Here is a 16,023-nt window from a genome sequence, read left to right as displayed (position 1 = left end):
TAGTGCTGGGCAGACTTATACGGTCTGTGCCCTGAAGAGGACAGGTACAAATCAAAGTAGGGTATACACAAAAAGTAGCACTAATGAGTTTATCTTGTTGGGCAGACTGGATGGACCGTGCAGGTCTTTTCTGCCGTCATCTACTATGTTACTATGTTAATGATTAGCGTGTGCTAAATGATAAGGTGCCCATTATATTCCTATGAGCGTCTTATCATTTAGCCCATGCTAATCATTACTGCAACTTTGTAAAAGGATCCCGTAATCTTTTTGTAGAACAGGTTTGTTGTATCTGCTCTATCCCAGAGTGTTTTTACAGAGTGCCCTTCTAGTGGAAGTTTGTATTACTGAGAAGATGGCATCAGACTTGAATATTTTATATGTTACCCTGAGTATTAAGGGGATTCGGGGGGGGGGGGGCATTCTAGTTTTGCTTTCTACTCATGGTTGGGGGAATTTCTGTGGACCTGGAGGTACAGCCATTTGCTTGGGGTTCTGTTCAATCCTGTATACTTTGGAATTCAAAAAGGCATGGGATGAATACAGATCATCTCTAATAAGAAAATGAATGATATAAAATACAAAACTTAAATGGGGGCACTTAGATGGTAGCTCTGGATGTGAAGAACTAAGGCCGATGTTGGGCAGGCTTGTATATGGCAATCTGGTTTAGGATGGGCTGGAAGGGGCTTCCACAGAAACTCCAGTAATTTGGAAGGTGAGGACAGTGACAAGGCAGACATTTACAGTCTGTGGCCAACAAATGGTGAGATGGATTTGGATAGGTTGGAGAGGACTTCAGCAACTTTAGTAGTTGGAACCTAAGGACAGGGCCAGGTGGACATCTAGGATCTATGTCCCAGAAATGCCAAAGAGAGACTATATTCATTGCTGGTTTAATCATGACTTGATAATGTGACTGTTGGGCAGACTGGATGGACCACTCCAGGTCCATCCATCTGCCATCATTTACTATGTTAGATGATACTATCATATTTTAATAATAATACTATTTTTACTGAGGGGAGGTTTGAAACTGGCTGGGGGTTGCTTTATTAGTGCTTTGTACTGTAGTGTCTTTATAACTAGCTGAAGGCTCCCAGCCAAGCCACAGGGTGTACTTCTTTGGTTAGCTGAAGCTAAACCTTGAAATTGCTTCTCTGTATTGCTAAAGTACCTGGTAAAAATCAGCAGACCCCGCCCTCTGCATTTACATAGCACTACACACTCCAGACCAGCCAGGATCAGCTCTCCAGGCTTTCTACACAGCCCTGCAAGTGGGCTTAAAGAGGCTGGAGGAGAAACTGGTGCTGCTATCAGATCATCCCGGGAGTAGAGGAAACAGGTGAGACTTGTGGGGGTTTTTTTTTTCTTCTTTTCTTGTAGTAGTAATAAGAGTGCGAGTTTTTCTTTGGTGTAAGCCTTCAGTGGTTGAAGAGTTTAGTGAAGAGTATTTGTTTAAGTTTGGAGTCGAAGGAAGAAGGCTTGTCTTGTCTGTACTAAACAGGAGATTATTTCAAAAACAATTAACTTTGTGTTGTTGTGGAGTATATTACTAACATTGAATAGGGTCGGATTGTTAATGCAAAGGTCTCTGCAGTGGTTTGTCTGTTTCTCTAGGTGCATCAGCTGTAGTGATCTACGGTTTCCTTCAGCTGTTTTTTGTTTTTGTTGAAAAACGGGTATTTTGTATTTCTCCTAGCAACCTCCTAAACTGAGCCACTCATGTCTGTGTTGTACAGAACACGTTCTGACTAGTTATAGGGTCTGTGAGTTCATTGTGCACATTGGGGGGGTCGCGTGAAACGTGGATCCGCATGGGATTTTGGTTTGATCTTTCAGGATAAAACAGTGGGTAGCATTTCTATGCTAAGGATCACGTAGTCAAATTATCGGTTATCCACAACAAATATGCTTCCTGGACTTCGTAAACTCTGCAGACATCTCGATCATTGTACACGTGCTGCAGTTCTGTTTGGGAAGCGCTAGTCTAGACGGTGCTGAACGGCATTACCCAGTAGATGAAACCTGAGGCCAGAGTTTGGCCGGCCCATTGTATCGCAAAGGAGTTGGATTTGACTTTCTGGCCTTCTGCTCCACGAGTCTGCTGCCGTGCTTAGTTTTGCTTTTAATGCTCTACTAGCTGTACTGCATCTCAATCCCTTCCCCTGCCCCCCTCTCCCCTCCGATCCTGGGAAATGGTATTTGTAAGGTATTAAGTAAGCTTTCAGCCTGTTGTCCTCCTAAACCTCCAGTCCCCTACGTTCCCCTCCAAGACTTCTACAAGATGAAGTACCCCCAACTAACCTTTTCTCAGGAACAAACCTTTAAAGTGCATAGTTTAAAAGCAAAATACTTCAAAAACTGTACACATAGGCACGCCACGGAGGATTAGCCTGTGATTACAATGGGCTGAGAAACGGGTGTTCAAATGCTGCTCCCTCTGATGCCCCTGGGGGGGGGGGGGAGGGAGAAAATAGCATTGTCTTAATTACAAATTAAGCCCTCCTGAAAAGGGATCCAGGCATTAGGGCGGCAAACACATGGAGTGTCCTGCGCTTGTGTGAAGCTGGGCTCTAAGACTTGTTGATCCACAGCCAAAGGTTCCGCAAATTGGCCCTGAATATTCATGCAACTGGCACATAGGTCTAGGTGCAAGCATATAGAATCGTTATGCATGTATATTTAATGCACATTTTTTCTACACATACACTGGAGTTATGACTTTGTAACTAATTGAGCTAGCACACGATTACCTAGTTCCCCTGAAGCAGGTAGGAGAGGTTAATTTCTGCAGCTCAGAGCATGAGCCAAACCATGCCTGAGAATTGAAATAGTTTCATGTTTGTATTGGTGAAACATACAAGGATCTTTCATGAACTTAAATCAAAATTCCACAGGTTCCTATGAGTCTATTCCTATGAATTATTGAAATAAAAATATTAATAGCTTCAAGGGAGTGAGAACTTTGTCAGTGTTCAAGGCAGATACCTCTGTAAGCTTGCAGTTCAAATACCCAACTGCTAAGACAGCTGGTGACATACACTGCTCATATAGAAATATTTAATTTTGAACAAGCTCCAGGTGGATTGTTCTGATGTGTCTCCCTGGGAAGAATAAGCAGCAATATTCCCCGTTTCCTGGAAAGAAGCCTGTTAATTAGCTTTACTTGTAAAGCTAATTCACATGTAATACAACTTTGTACTAAGAGAGCCAGCCAGGCTTATAGTGCATAAAGCAAAATGGTGAGATCGTATGATGAGGTGCATACTGTTGACGACAAATCTAAGATCCTTGGAGCCAGTGGCACACAAACTGGGCCTTTACCCATGTCTTTAAAGGGCAAAGGCAGAAAGGGTCATTAGTTCAGATGTGGATGTGTAGAGTTTCTTCTTTTACTATTCTTCCTCATAGTTCTAGGAATCAAAGCTCTTCAACCTTTCCCAGTGTAGGAATTTTTTTTTTTTTTTTTTGCAATCAACCTAATAGAACACAAGGAGTCTTGAGCTAAGAGTATACTTGGTACTATTTGGAAAGGCTCCAAGATTCCAGGAATAACATGTGTGGAATGTTTGTACGTTTGGGAAGCTTGCCAGGTGCCCTTGGCCTGGATTGGCCGCTGTCGTGGACAGGATGCTGGGCTCAATGGACCCTTGGTCTTTTCCCAGTGTGGCATTACTTATGTACTTATGGTATTGGGATTCTATTTCCCTATTTTTTTTAAATATGCGAGACAGTTATATTGTGGGCTGTCAGCCTGCTGAATGATGTGCCTGTGGGGAAGGGGGAGCAAGATAATGCAGTTCTTGGACACTTGGGCAGGAGAGGCTGCCTTGCTTTGCTTGCTATTGTTCTGTCATGTGCCAGGCTCAAGGATTACTTGCAGGGAGGGGCACTTTAGGCTTTAGTATTTTCTGTCCTTTTTTTAACCTTGTGATCTAGATCTGACTTCCTCTCTTTGAAGAGTTTCAGTAAAGATGTAGATATTAAATGTGACCCACAGGAATGTTGCCTGCCTGCATCAGGCAGGCGTTTCTCAAATACTTTCAGTATGTTGACATGTAACCTGGCTTTTGGCCATTGGTCCTTTTCAATGCAGAGTGGGGACACCTTACCCTACAGTGGGTGTTCATAAGTAGCTGTAACACAGCAGTTGAGAGTTGACCATGCCAAGGGTAAACACCTCCACACTATTTTCTGTAGTCTTCATGAGATTCCTTTCGATCACCACCCAGGCAGCACAGGATCTACTTGATTCAGATTAACTAGGAAGCTCAAATCCCATGCTATAAATGCTACTTAAACCAGCCATTACATTCAGTTCTACCTTCTGCTCTGAACATGGCAGAGGGGGTGAGGGGAGCTGCTGAAAACATTAAGCAGATAAGGGAAGTGTGCAGGAGCTCCAGAAAGGACTTCCATGCACAAGGGGTGTGGGGAGGGGATATATTTCTTAGGATTCCTTAGGAGAAGGCATTTGGGTGTGGTCACATCCCTTTCCATTACAATTCTTCCTTCCCCTAATAAGCATCAAATGTTTCAAAACCTGCAAAAACACAATCTCTGGCTATTATGGTCAACATCCCATCACCATTCACAATAACATATGCTTCAGTTCTTTCCATTCTGTGTTGTGCTAGGAGGTGGCCTGTTGGCATGAAGCAGGGGTCAACATCTTTAAACTGGGAAGGCATTTAAAACAAAATTACGACAATAAAAGTATTCAAATATGAAGTATGGTGACTACTTACAATATCTCAACACAAGGAGTGACGGGCTGCACATACTGCAGCAGGGCACGTTTTCTCAGCTAGAGTAGGAGTAGATAAACATTTAATCAGCTCTGATCTCATGTGCAACTTTCGTTAAACTAGTCACCTTATTTTTCTAACTCTTACCTATCTATATGTTCCATCTTTGCTTATACCCTACGCTGTATTAAAATGTTTTATTATATATTGTTAACATTGTAGGTAGTATACCATGCCATACTTCGTATTTGAATATTTTTACTGCTCTTGCTTATATTTGATTTATTCTTACTGTACACTGCCTTGAGTGAATTCTTTCAAAAAGGCGGTAAATCCTAATAAAAATATATTTAAAACAAAATACCAATGCTATATCTTTTACTAAAGTATAGTTCTCAAGCACACTTAGGATCTGAGTGCGAAGATCCTAAGTGTGCTTTCCCCCCTAACTGCCATGGCCACAAAAGGTGCTTCCTGCTCTTAATGTTGATTTGTGCCTTCAGAAAATGAAAGAAGGAACCGTCTGAAAATAACAAGAAGCAGCATAAGGAGTGTCAAAGCAAATGCAAGGTGCAGATAAAGGTGGCTAAGAGGGATTACGAAAAAAAGATAGCATTAGAGGCAAAAAAACACAGCAAAAGTTTTTTTCGGTATATTAAAAGCAGGCAAAAGAATCGGTTGGGCCGCTGGATGACCGAGGGGTAAAAGGGGCGATCAAGGAAGATAAAGATGTAGCGGAGAGACTGAATGAATTCTTTGCTTCGGTCTTCACCGAGGAAGATTTGGGTGGGATACCGGTGTCGGAAATGGTATTTCAAGCGGATGAGTCGGAGAAACTTACTGACTTCACGGTAAACCTGGAGGACGTAATGGGGCAGTTCAGCAAACTTAAGAGTAGCAAATCTCCTGGACCAGATGGTATTCATCCTAGAGTACTGATAGAACTGAAAAATGAGCTTGCGGCGCTACTGTTAGTGATATGTAATTTATCCTTAAAATCGAGCGTGGTACCGGAAGATTGGAGGGTGGCTAATGTAATGCCGATTTTTAAAAAAGGTTCCAGGGGAGATCTGGGAAATTATAGACCGGTGAGTCTGATGTTGGTGCCGGGGAAAATGGTAGAGACTTATCAAAAACAAAATTACAGAGCACATCCGAGGACATGGATTACTGAGACCAAGTCAGCACGGCTTTTGTGTGGGGAAATCTTGCCTGACCAATTTACTTCAAACATGTGGACAAAGGGGAGCCAGTTGATATTGTGTATCTGGATTTTCAAAAGGCGATTGACAAGGTACCTCATGAAAGGCTACAGAGCAAATTGGAGGGTCATGGGATAGGAGGAAATGTCCTATTGTGGATTAAAAACTGGTTGAAGGATAGGAAACAGAGAGTGGGTTTAAATGGGCAGTATTCACAATGGAAAAGGGTAGTTAGTGGGGTTCCTCAGGGATCTGTGCTAGGACCGCTGCTTTTTAACATATTTATAAATGATTTAGAGATGGGAGTAACTAGCGAGGTAATTAAATTTGCTGATGACACAAAGTTATTCAAGTCGTTAACTCGCGACAGGATTGTGAAAAATTACAGAAGGACCTTACGAGACTGGGCGGCTAAACGGCAGATGACATTTAATGTGAGCAAGTACAAGGTGATGCATGTGGAAAAAAAGAACCCGAATTATAGCTGTGTCATGCAAGGTTCCACGCTAGAGTTATGGACTAGGAAAGGGATCTGGGTGTCGTCAATAATACACTGAAACCTTCTGCTCAGTGTGCTGCTGCGAATGTTGGGTATTAGGAAAGGTATGGAAAACAGGTGTGAGGATATTATAATGCCGTTGTATCGCTCCATGGTGCGACCGCACTTTCAGTATTGTGTTCAATTCTGGTCGCCGCATCTCAAGAAAGATATAGTAGAATTGGAAAAGGTGCAGAGAAGGGTGACTAAAATGATAGTGGGGATGGGACGACTTCCCTATGAAGAAAGACTAAGGAGGCTAGGGCTTTTCAGCTTGGAGAAGAGACGGCTGAGGGGAGACATGATAGAGGTATATAAAATATTGAGTGGAGTGGAACAGGTGGATGTGAAGCATCTGTTCACGCTTTCCAAAAATACTAGGACTAGGGGGCAAGCAATGAAACTACAGTGTAGTAAATTTAAAATAAATTGGAGAATTTATTTTCTTCACACAACGCATAATTAAACTCTGGAATTCGTTGCCGGAGAACGTGGTGAAGGCGGTTAGCTTAGCAGAGTTTAAAAAGGGGTTAGACGGTTTCCTAAAGGACAAGTCCATAAACCACTACTAAATGGGCTTGGGAAAAATCCACAATTCCAGGAATAACATGTATAGAATGTTTGTACGTTTGGGAAGCTCGCCAGGTGCCCTTGGCCCGGATGCTGGGCTCGATGGACCTTTGTCTTTTCCCAGTGTGTCATTACTTATGTACTTACGTACTTTTATGTGGAAATAAGTCAAATTCAGGCTGTCGGTGAGAGCTTTTTAATGGATTAACTTAAATATTTCTCTCCTGAAGAGTGACAAGCACTGCTTTTGAGCATCATTCTGTTTGTGGCTGTGATGTGACACAACCACCCCTGCTCTCCCAGAGATGCAGACTAATGATGAACTTGGGGGAAAACATCCAGGTTGTGACACAGTTTGGTAAGCTCTGTAAAGCCTAGTCAGATTCATTATCCCACAAAGGGGATCGCCTACTGCAGAGCTGCGAAGGGGTCCTGATCTTTGAGGAGGGCACTTAGACATGCCCCACTCTGCCCTTACCCCACTCATGCCACCTTCTGGCACCACCTCCTGACAGACCTTGATTCTAGAGCTGCGGCACTAACAAGCCACTCTGCCTCTGGCAGCAGGAGAAGCCTTAATACAAGGTCTTGTCCTGCTACTGCAGGATTGGTTTTGCAATAAGAGCTCCAAAATGTCACACCTTATGAGACTGGTCCCTTGCAGCAGGAGATTGCATCTTCATACATCTGCTTCCACCCTTGGAGCTACTGAGTGGGAACTCTTGGCTTCCCAGTGAGTGTGGGAGATGACCTGCTGAATGCAGGAGACTTGGCAGGTCTGCTAGACCTGCTTGATTCCCCCCCCCCCCCCCCCCTTTTTAAAGAAGCAAGGAGCCTTGGTATGGAATTAAATTTCTGTTCTGATAACCTAAGCTAGAGAGAGCGTGGAGCAGTCTTTTAAGTCCTAGATATTGGCACAGGTAGTTGCCTAGGCACTAAGTTATGAAGTATCAAATATCCCAGGCCAAAGATGAGCTTAGTCCCACTTATTTTTGGGCCACATGCATTTTATCACCTTAAAAGACTAGAAAGCCAGTGTTGCCTCTCGTGAGAAGCCAGCGCCCACTAGCACAGCAGTGCAGGAAATTGTACAAAAAATATCTTTTTAAAGAATTGATACCTTGTTATGGCTGATCACAAAACTGCACACTCACCTAAGTGACAAACTAGGAGAGCAGTCTGGTTTTTTTTTTTTTCTTTCCTCCCAAGATCTAGGCATTTACCCCCAGATTCAATATAGCGTGCCTAAATATCCACGCTGAAATCAGGCATATTCTATAACGTGTGTAACTTAATTGGCTTAAGCTAATTAACATTGATAATGGCACTTAAGCAATAATGAACATAAATTGACAATTAGAATTTACACACAACTCGTTAAGTGTATACTGTAGCAGTATGCCTAACTTCTATGTGCAGACAAAAACAGGGGGGGGGGGGGTTGGCATTCAAGATGTATGTTATAGAATATGTCCCTCGGCACTTAAATCTACATGCCAGGATTTACACCATGCTTTTGTTGGTGTAAATGGAGGCGCTTAGTTTTAGGCACAGGGATATCCACTGTGTTTTCTATATACCATGCCTAAATCTAGGGCCCACTTGTAGAATACGCTTAGGTGGAAATTCTTTCTGTGCAGATTTTTCAAATCACTAATCGGATTAAATCTAATACATCAAGATAGTCTATTTGTATTTGAACAATATTGACAGATCTGGGATGGGTAAACTTCAGTTACTACCCTCATAATTAAAATTTCTAAAAAGAAAGTCTTTAAGAAGTTACAGAAACTCAAGTAACTATATTTGTACATCATGGTTCTTAACTTTTTTTTTTTTTTCTTGACAACTAGGGTAGTAAAAAGTCTGGCATCTATCAGGCAGATTGAAGGACTCTCCCATGGAGGAAGCAGCTCCTCTTTCATGTGCTACTTCCTTGATGAGATGTTCTGCCACCATCTGTGGCATGGTTGGAAATAATCACTGGACCAGTCTAGAAGTTGGAGAACTCAGGCTGTTGTACAAAAGGCCCAGCCACTGCACACATGTTCTGCACCAGAGACCTGCAGACATTGTGCATGGTGTGACATTTGATAGGACTTGAAAAAGCAGCAGTCTTGGTGCATGGTAATCGGTCAAAGCATAGCCAGCTCTGTGGATGTGAGTCAGTACTGAGCACTGTGAGAAGCTCCTTCATTGTGCCCAAGAAAGGGTAACTTATTTGCAGTGGTGTGCTGGTAAATTTTTAACAGGCTCCCCGGTCTACCTCTGCGCCCCCCCCCCCCCCAAATTGCAGAGCTGGTTATAGCTGGGGGGAGGGGGGCAATGCATTACTCTCTCCAGGAAAAAAAAATTAAATGATCCCAGGTTCCAATCTAATTCATGTTGTTTATGGCATTTTATCCCATATTAAAGTAAATAAATATAAACTTTTAACGTTCACCTGATTCTCAAAGTGGACATATTCCAAACACTATAATGAAAATAAAATTATTTTTTTGTTGTCTGGTGACTTTGTTTCTCTGATCATGCTGGCCCAGTATCTGATTCTGCTGCTCTCTATCTGTTCCCTTAACTCCGTTTCCAGGGCTTCCTTTCCATTTATTTCTTTTCTTTCCTCCTTTCTTCTTTTCTGGTCCTCTGCAGACTTGACTGTACAGTGGATCCAGCTTCTGCCTATTTTCTCCATCCATGTGCAGTTTCTCTCCTCACTTCTTTTTCCCTCATCTAATCTCCTTCCTCTATCTTTCCTCCATGTCCAGCATTTCTTCTCTCTCCCTTCCCTCCCCTCCATCCATGTCCAGAATTTCTCTTGCCCTCCCCTCCATCCATGTCCTGAAACTCTCCACTCTCCCCTGCCCTCCATGCCCTGCCCTCCCGCTCCCATCCATGTCCGATTGTCCTTCGCCCCCACCCTCCCCTCCCGCGCATCAGAAGCAAACAGGGAAGGCTAGAGACGGGCAGCAGGGCTTTAAATAACATGGCACTTCAACGGAGGTAATAAAAAAAAAAAAAAAAAAAAAAAAAGATGGATGGGAGGGTGGGGGCGAAGGACAATCGCTGGACATGTTTGGGAGGGGAGGTAAGCATGGCCTGTGATGGCGCCCTCCTGCCATGCTTACCTCGTGTAATGGAGCCGGCTTGCCCCGAAGAACAACCGGCTCGCAAGAGCTGTCAAAATTTAACAAGCTGCTCTTGCGAGCCGGAGCAAGCCGGCTCCAGCACACCACTGCTTATTTGGCACCCACACTCATATTTGACTCATAAGTACCATTTCAAAAGTAATAGCCTTCTCTTCCTGCCCTCTTTTATTTATATATAGATTGTAGAACACAAGAATGTGAAACCTTTAAAAGTAAGAGGCCTGATAGTCAAAATGACTTAAAACAGCCTGGACAAGCTCCTGGCTGTTGAAATTGCCTCTCCAGGGCTAATTTCTGCTGAGAAAACCCAGTGTAGCTGCTCTTCCCAGATCAGACGAAGAGTTCTCACCTCATCAGTGAGCAGCCTTTGAGGGCTGATTTGGTGGAACTTATAGAACTTTCTGAGAGATCTCAAATTCAGAAAACGCTTGAGTGATAAGCAGTAATTTAAAATTTCTTTAACATTTTCAAGTTTTTCTTCTGGCCTGTGGAAAAATTTTTTTTTTTTCCTTTCAGGTGTTATCTAGTTGAGTACTGTTTTTCTACCAAAAAAAAAAAATATTACTGAATAACTCATCACAACACTCCAGGAACATGTGCACAGCTACTTCTTGGCGGGGGGGGGGGGGGAGGAGGTATTTGTTCAGAACCCTTATTTTATCATCCTCACTTTAATATTCCCTTATCTCTTGTTTGTTCTGTCTGTCCTAATTAGATTGTAAGCTCTGTTGAGCAGGGACTGTCTCTTCATGTTCAAGTGTACAGCACTGCGTACGTCTAGTAGTGCTTTAGAAATAAGTAGTAGTAGTAATATAACAGCACATGGTGCCCATTTTTGAATATTACTAAGTCAGTCCCAAAGAGCAGTCTTTTTCATATATATATATTTCATGTGACATCTCTCCTTCCTCTGTCCCATCACGGTGACTAACAATCTTTTTGCTATTTCTAGCATCTAGTGGTCCTTGGAAGCAGAAGAACCATGGCAGGGAAGGGCTCTTCAGGTGTGGCTGGACTGATCATTTTTGGAAATATCATCATTTTGGTAAGCTCATGAGGAAAGGATTCTAGTTAATGTACATGTGGACCAACTACAACACTAATAGGTTAGGATGTACCATACATAGGCGTTTCTGTTCGATTATGCCCCTCTATCTCCATGGGCGTTTATCTCCGAGAACGGGTCCGTGAAGGGGCGGGCCAAACCGTATTTTCGAAAAAAATGGACGTTTTTGAGCTGGGCGTTTGTTTTCTTTTTTTTTTTTTTTAAGGGATAATGGAAACTAAAAATGCCCAGCTCAAAAACGTCCTAATCCGAGCCATTTGGTCGTGGGAGGGGCCAGGATTTCCTAGTACACTCGCCCCCCTGATATGCCAGGACACCAACTGGGCACCCTAGGGGTCAGTGTGGTGGACTTCAGAAAAAGCTCCCACATGCATAGCTCCCTTACCACGGGTGCTGAGCTCCTAACCCCCCTCCCCCAAAACCCACTACCCACAAATGTACAACACTACCATAGCTCTTAGGGGTGAAGGGGGCACCTACATGTGGGTAAAGTGGGTTTTGGAGGCCTCCCATTTACCAGCACAAGTGTTACAGGTGGGGGGGTGGGCCTGGGTCCACCTGGCTGAAGTGCACTGTGTTACCCACTAAAAGTGCTCCAGGGACCTGCATACATGCAGGCCTCTAGGACTGGTTGCTGCTATATAACATTGGCACACCAGTTGACACCTGAAGACTAATCTCTCCAAAAACGTCCTTTATTGGAATAACCGCCTTTACTCACAATTAACTGCAGATCAGAGGTTGTGCCCCATTGGCAATGAGTCTCCCTGGTACTGAGATTAGCAGTAGGTCAGAGCTGGCAGAATGCTGTACAATACCCTCTTTCAGCAACATTCAAGGTAAGAACTAAGTTCTCTAACGTGGCTAACACAGGAAAGGGAACTAAAAATGGCCACTACCATATGGACTACAAGAGGAAACACACAACAGGGCACACTCTGACCCAGTAGGCAGGGGGAAAAGCACCATGGGAGAAGAGCCTACCAACTACCATCATCGTGAGACTGTAACACAAGCTAATGAAATCACGGAGCCCAATACCCTACACCCACCACAATGCAATGCTGATGTGACCCTGTACTGCACCCGAGAGCCACATCTGACCCAGGGAAAGGCTGTGACAGGATCGAACACATTCTGCTGTCATGGAGGTGGGTACGGCATTTGAGGCTGGCATACAGGCTGGAAAAAAAGTTTTTAAAGTGGGGGGTTTTATTTGGTGGGAGGGGGTTAGTGACCACTGGGGGAGTCCAGGGAGGTCATCCCCGATTCCCTCCAGTGGTCATTTGGGCAGTTGGAGCACTTTTTTGGGACTTGTTCATGAGAAAAAAGGGTCCAAAAAAAGTGACCCAAAATCGCGGTTAAAAACGCCTTTTTTTTTTTTTTTTTTCCGATTATCAGCTAAAGACACACATCTCTCCTCGGCTGATAACCACGCCCCAGTTCCGCCTCAGACATGCCCCCGTCAACTTTATTCGTTTCCGCGACGGAGTGCAGTTGGAAACGCCCAAAATCGGCTTTCGATTATACAGATTTGGGCGCCTTTGCGAGACAAACGTCTATCTCCCGATTTAGGTCGCACTATAGGCGTTTTTCTCTTTCGAAAATAAGCTGGATAGGGACCCAGCCTCTCTGTTCCATAGCTGAGGCAAGGACCTATAAAATCTGTCCTGCAGAAGATCCTGAGATGGAGGGAGGGCCTGAGCTGGGTGTGGGTGCAAATCCTTGTTAGTTGTAGGAAGAGCAGCTGTGGCCTGCTCCAGGCCTGATGGCTAACTATGAACCACGTGACAGGAAACAGCCAGGTGTATTGCCACTGTTCCCTTAGCTAAACTGTGTGAGAAGGTAGATCTGTGTAAGCACCTGGGATGGGGTTAAAACAGTGGAAGGAAGGAGGATATGAGGGAGCTGGGGAGACGCATGTCTGTCCAGTCAATTTATTTCCTCTTCCTCCTCCCCCCCCCCCCCAAAAAAAAAAAAAAAACTATATGTATGCATGTCTGGAACTTAAATTTACATCTCCCAAAACAGTTTTCTAGCCTTTCCTTGTCTAAACTTATAGAAAACCTTTTTATGTAACTTCTGTGCGACCATACAGTCCAATTGAAGGCAGTTTTACAAAACTATATACAGTATATTTGTCTTTATTTAAAATGTCATTAATAGGTGGACCCTGAGTTCATACTATCTGTAAAGAATATGCAGAATCCTTCATTATATAAGTACATAAGTATTGCCATACTGGGACAAACCAAAGGTCCATCAGACCCAGCATCCTGTTTCCAACAGTGGCCAATCCAGGTCACAGATACCTAGCAGCCCGAGGGTAGATTGCATCATGGAGGTTTTATGACAAGATAGGGCCCATTCTGTGAGCTGAAGCCACTGGGCAGAGCTTGCTGCCCCAAAACATTCGGACGCCATTGAAAAACAATAGCAAGCTTGTGAGGTTTGTAACTGCCTATGTGGAGTGTGTGGGGTTTTTTTTTTAACCTTTTAGGAGGGGGCCCTGGGGAGTGAGCCACAGTCCTGCTGTGAGCGCTCCAGAGCAGTGGGACTCCCCACAACTCTGCCCCAAGGCTCAAACAGAGCAGAGGCCTTTCTTAAAGTGCCTCCTGTGACTCCAAAAATAAGTCTACAGCTGTGTCAGGACCACAGCTCAGCCCCACCCCACCCCAGAGGTTTTTTATATATATATATATATATATATATATATATATATATATAAAAAGCCTTGGTTACATATGGGAAGATTCCAAATAAACTGTCAAAATTAAAAAAAAAAAAAAAACACACACATACAGGGGGAGTCATAAACCTCACAAGTTTGCTATTGTCTTCAATAGCGTCTGTAGATGTTTGGGGTCACACAATATGGCAGCTGTGTGGGGGAGAGACAGCTTGGCTTTTTGATGTCATGCCATCTCCTGTCATACAACCTCCTTAACTTGCATCCACAATTAGCACAAGCTGGGGGCTGTGCACAAATATACTTGGCCATAAATATGGACAGGTCATAGAGTACAGAGTGCCATCTGGCTGGAATGTTTGATAGCACACATTTAACAGTGATTTGTGTGCTATTTCAGCCCTGTTCTGGAGACTGCTACAATGCATATACATGAGATTTGGCATATTCAGGGGAGTGAGATCTGGTTTTGGGACATTCTTTATATGCCTTTGGAACAGGATTGGGGAAACTGTGCACTAGTGTCCTCCTCTGCATTGTTAGAGGGCTGGGGTGCAAAACGTTCAACCATGAAGGACTGCAAACATGAGAGGTTTTAGGATATCGCTATGCATTTCTACCTAAGTTTTCTCTGTACAGCACCCAAATCCAGGAAACGTCAACAGCAAGAAATGTCCCTAAACATCTTTCTACAAGAATCTTTCTACAATTCCCTCTGACCTCCAAGTAGAACACCTGAGCCTGATAACTCAGCACAAGATGGGCTCTTAAATTTAGGAGCTTTAAGTTTGAGGGGTGTAACCAGTCAGGAGAGGCTCCTGCCTAGTTCAACCCCACTGAGCTGGCTAGCTGCTGGTATTCAGCAGCACTTTACCAGGTAGTACCACTGGCTATATCTGCTAGCTATGAGTGGAGTCTGCCCAAATATTACCAGCTAACAGTTAAGTAAAAACAAGGACACTAAAAGTTTAATATTATCCATCAGAATAACTGGGTACTGGTCTGCTTACTAGCCAGGAGCCACGCTCCCTGGCAGTGACTACCTGGTAGTTCAGCCTATGGATGTGAGTAGTTTTACAAGGTGTTTATCACTACAGGCTTGATATCTGCCTGCCCTATTTATAAATGTAGGCCTTCTGTTCATTTGCCTGGGTTTTCAGCTGACAATTGGTGATAAGATACAAAGTTGTTTTTTTGGCCGCCCTCATCCTGCCACCCACTTCTTTATGCTCCTAAATTAGGAGTTGAGAGAATTTGTATATAAACTTTATGTACCCCTAGTAAATGTTTAGAAGCTAATTTAGGAGAATAAAGCCTTTGAATAGCAATCCACTTTTAAGCCATTCATGGATTTCTGACCACCCTGGCCTGGTACACTGAGACACTTGCAGCAGTGACTCAAAACAGGTAGGATCAGGCATTACAAATTCCACATTGCTTTGGAATGTTCAAAACCAGGACTGGCCAAAAGGTCTCCAGCCTGGAACTGGGTAACTTGACATCTTTAGTCATGTACTAGGTTTCCTTCTTGCACGCTTCCTTTCCCTAAACATTTACAGGAGCTAGGTTTGGCCACCAGCTGGTGCTATAATGCAATTCTCTGTATCGGGGACTTTAACCAGACAGAATAGGTTTCAGCTGCTCCGAAATACTGCAGCATATCTAGTGACTGGAAGGAACTGATCATGTAACACCTATATTGAAAGAACTACACTGGTTGTCCATTTCTGCCAGAATTGTATTTAAGGCTTTTTTTGGATACTCCAGGTATCTGAGGCTTTAGAAAATCGGCCTTGTAGGTCTCTGTTTTTCTATCTAGGTTTCCATAAACTACTGAAAACCTGGATCTTTGATTCAAACTTCTGTTTAAGATTTTTATGTTTGATATCTATCTGTATATTTAGGGGGAGGGGGGGTTCTTTTACACCAGTTTAAAACTTTTTGGTATTAAGCAGTATATCAAATTACTAAAATCAATCCAGTGAGCCTCTCTCCCCTTAGGGCTAAGAACTCAAGACTCTGACTCTGTAATGTATCCCCAGCCTGCGCTGGTTTCCGTCTCTA

The 16,023-nt window shown here is 43.5% G+C and overlaps 1 protein-coding gene across 1 annotated transcript in view; it reads left to right on the top strand.

Annotated features, from left to right (window-relative positions):
- The first annotated feature begins 1,238 nt into the window (after positions 1-1,238).
- The window catches only part of UPK1A (uroplakin 1A), a 33,218-nt gene continuing 18,433 nt past the window's right edge, over positions 1,239-16,023 (top strand). Inside the window, exons 1-2 of the mRNA XM_030211867.1 lie at positions 1,239-1,345; positions 11,157-11,249. Coding sequence (XP_030067727.1) covers positions 11,187-11,249 — 63 coding nt within the window. The 5' untranslated portion in view covers positions 1,239-1,345; positions 11,157-11,186. The remainder of the gene's footprint in view (positions 1,346-11,156; positions 11,250-16,023) is intronic.

The sequence above is a fragment of the Microcaecilia unicolor genome, chromosome 8 (assembly GCF_901765095.1).
Source record: "Microcaecilia unicolor chromosome 8, aMicUni1.1, whole genome shotgun sequence".
Classification (NCBI taxonomy): Eukaryota; Metazoa; Chordata; class Amphibia; order Gymnophiona; family Siphonopidae; genus Microcaecilia; species Microcaecilia unicolor.
This window is presented reverse-complemented; position numbering and strand designations above follow the sequence as displayed.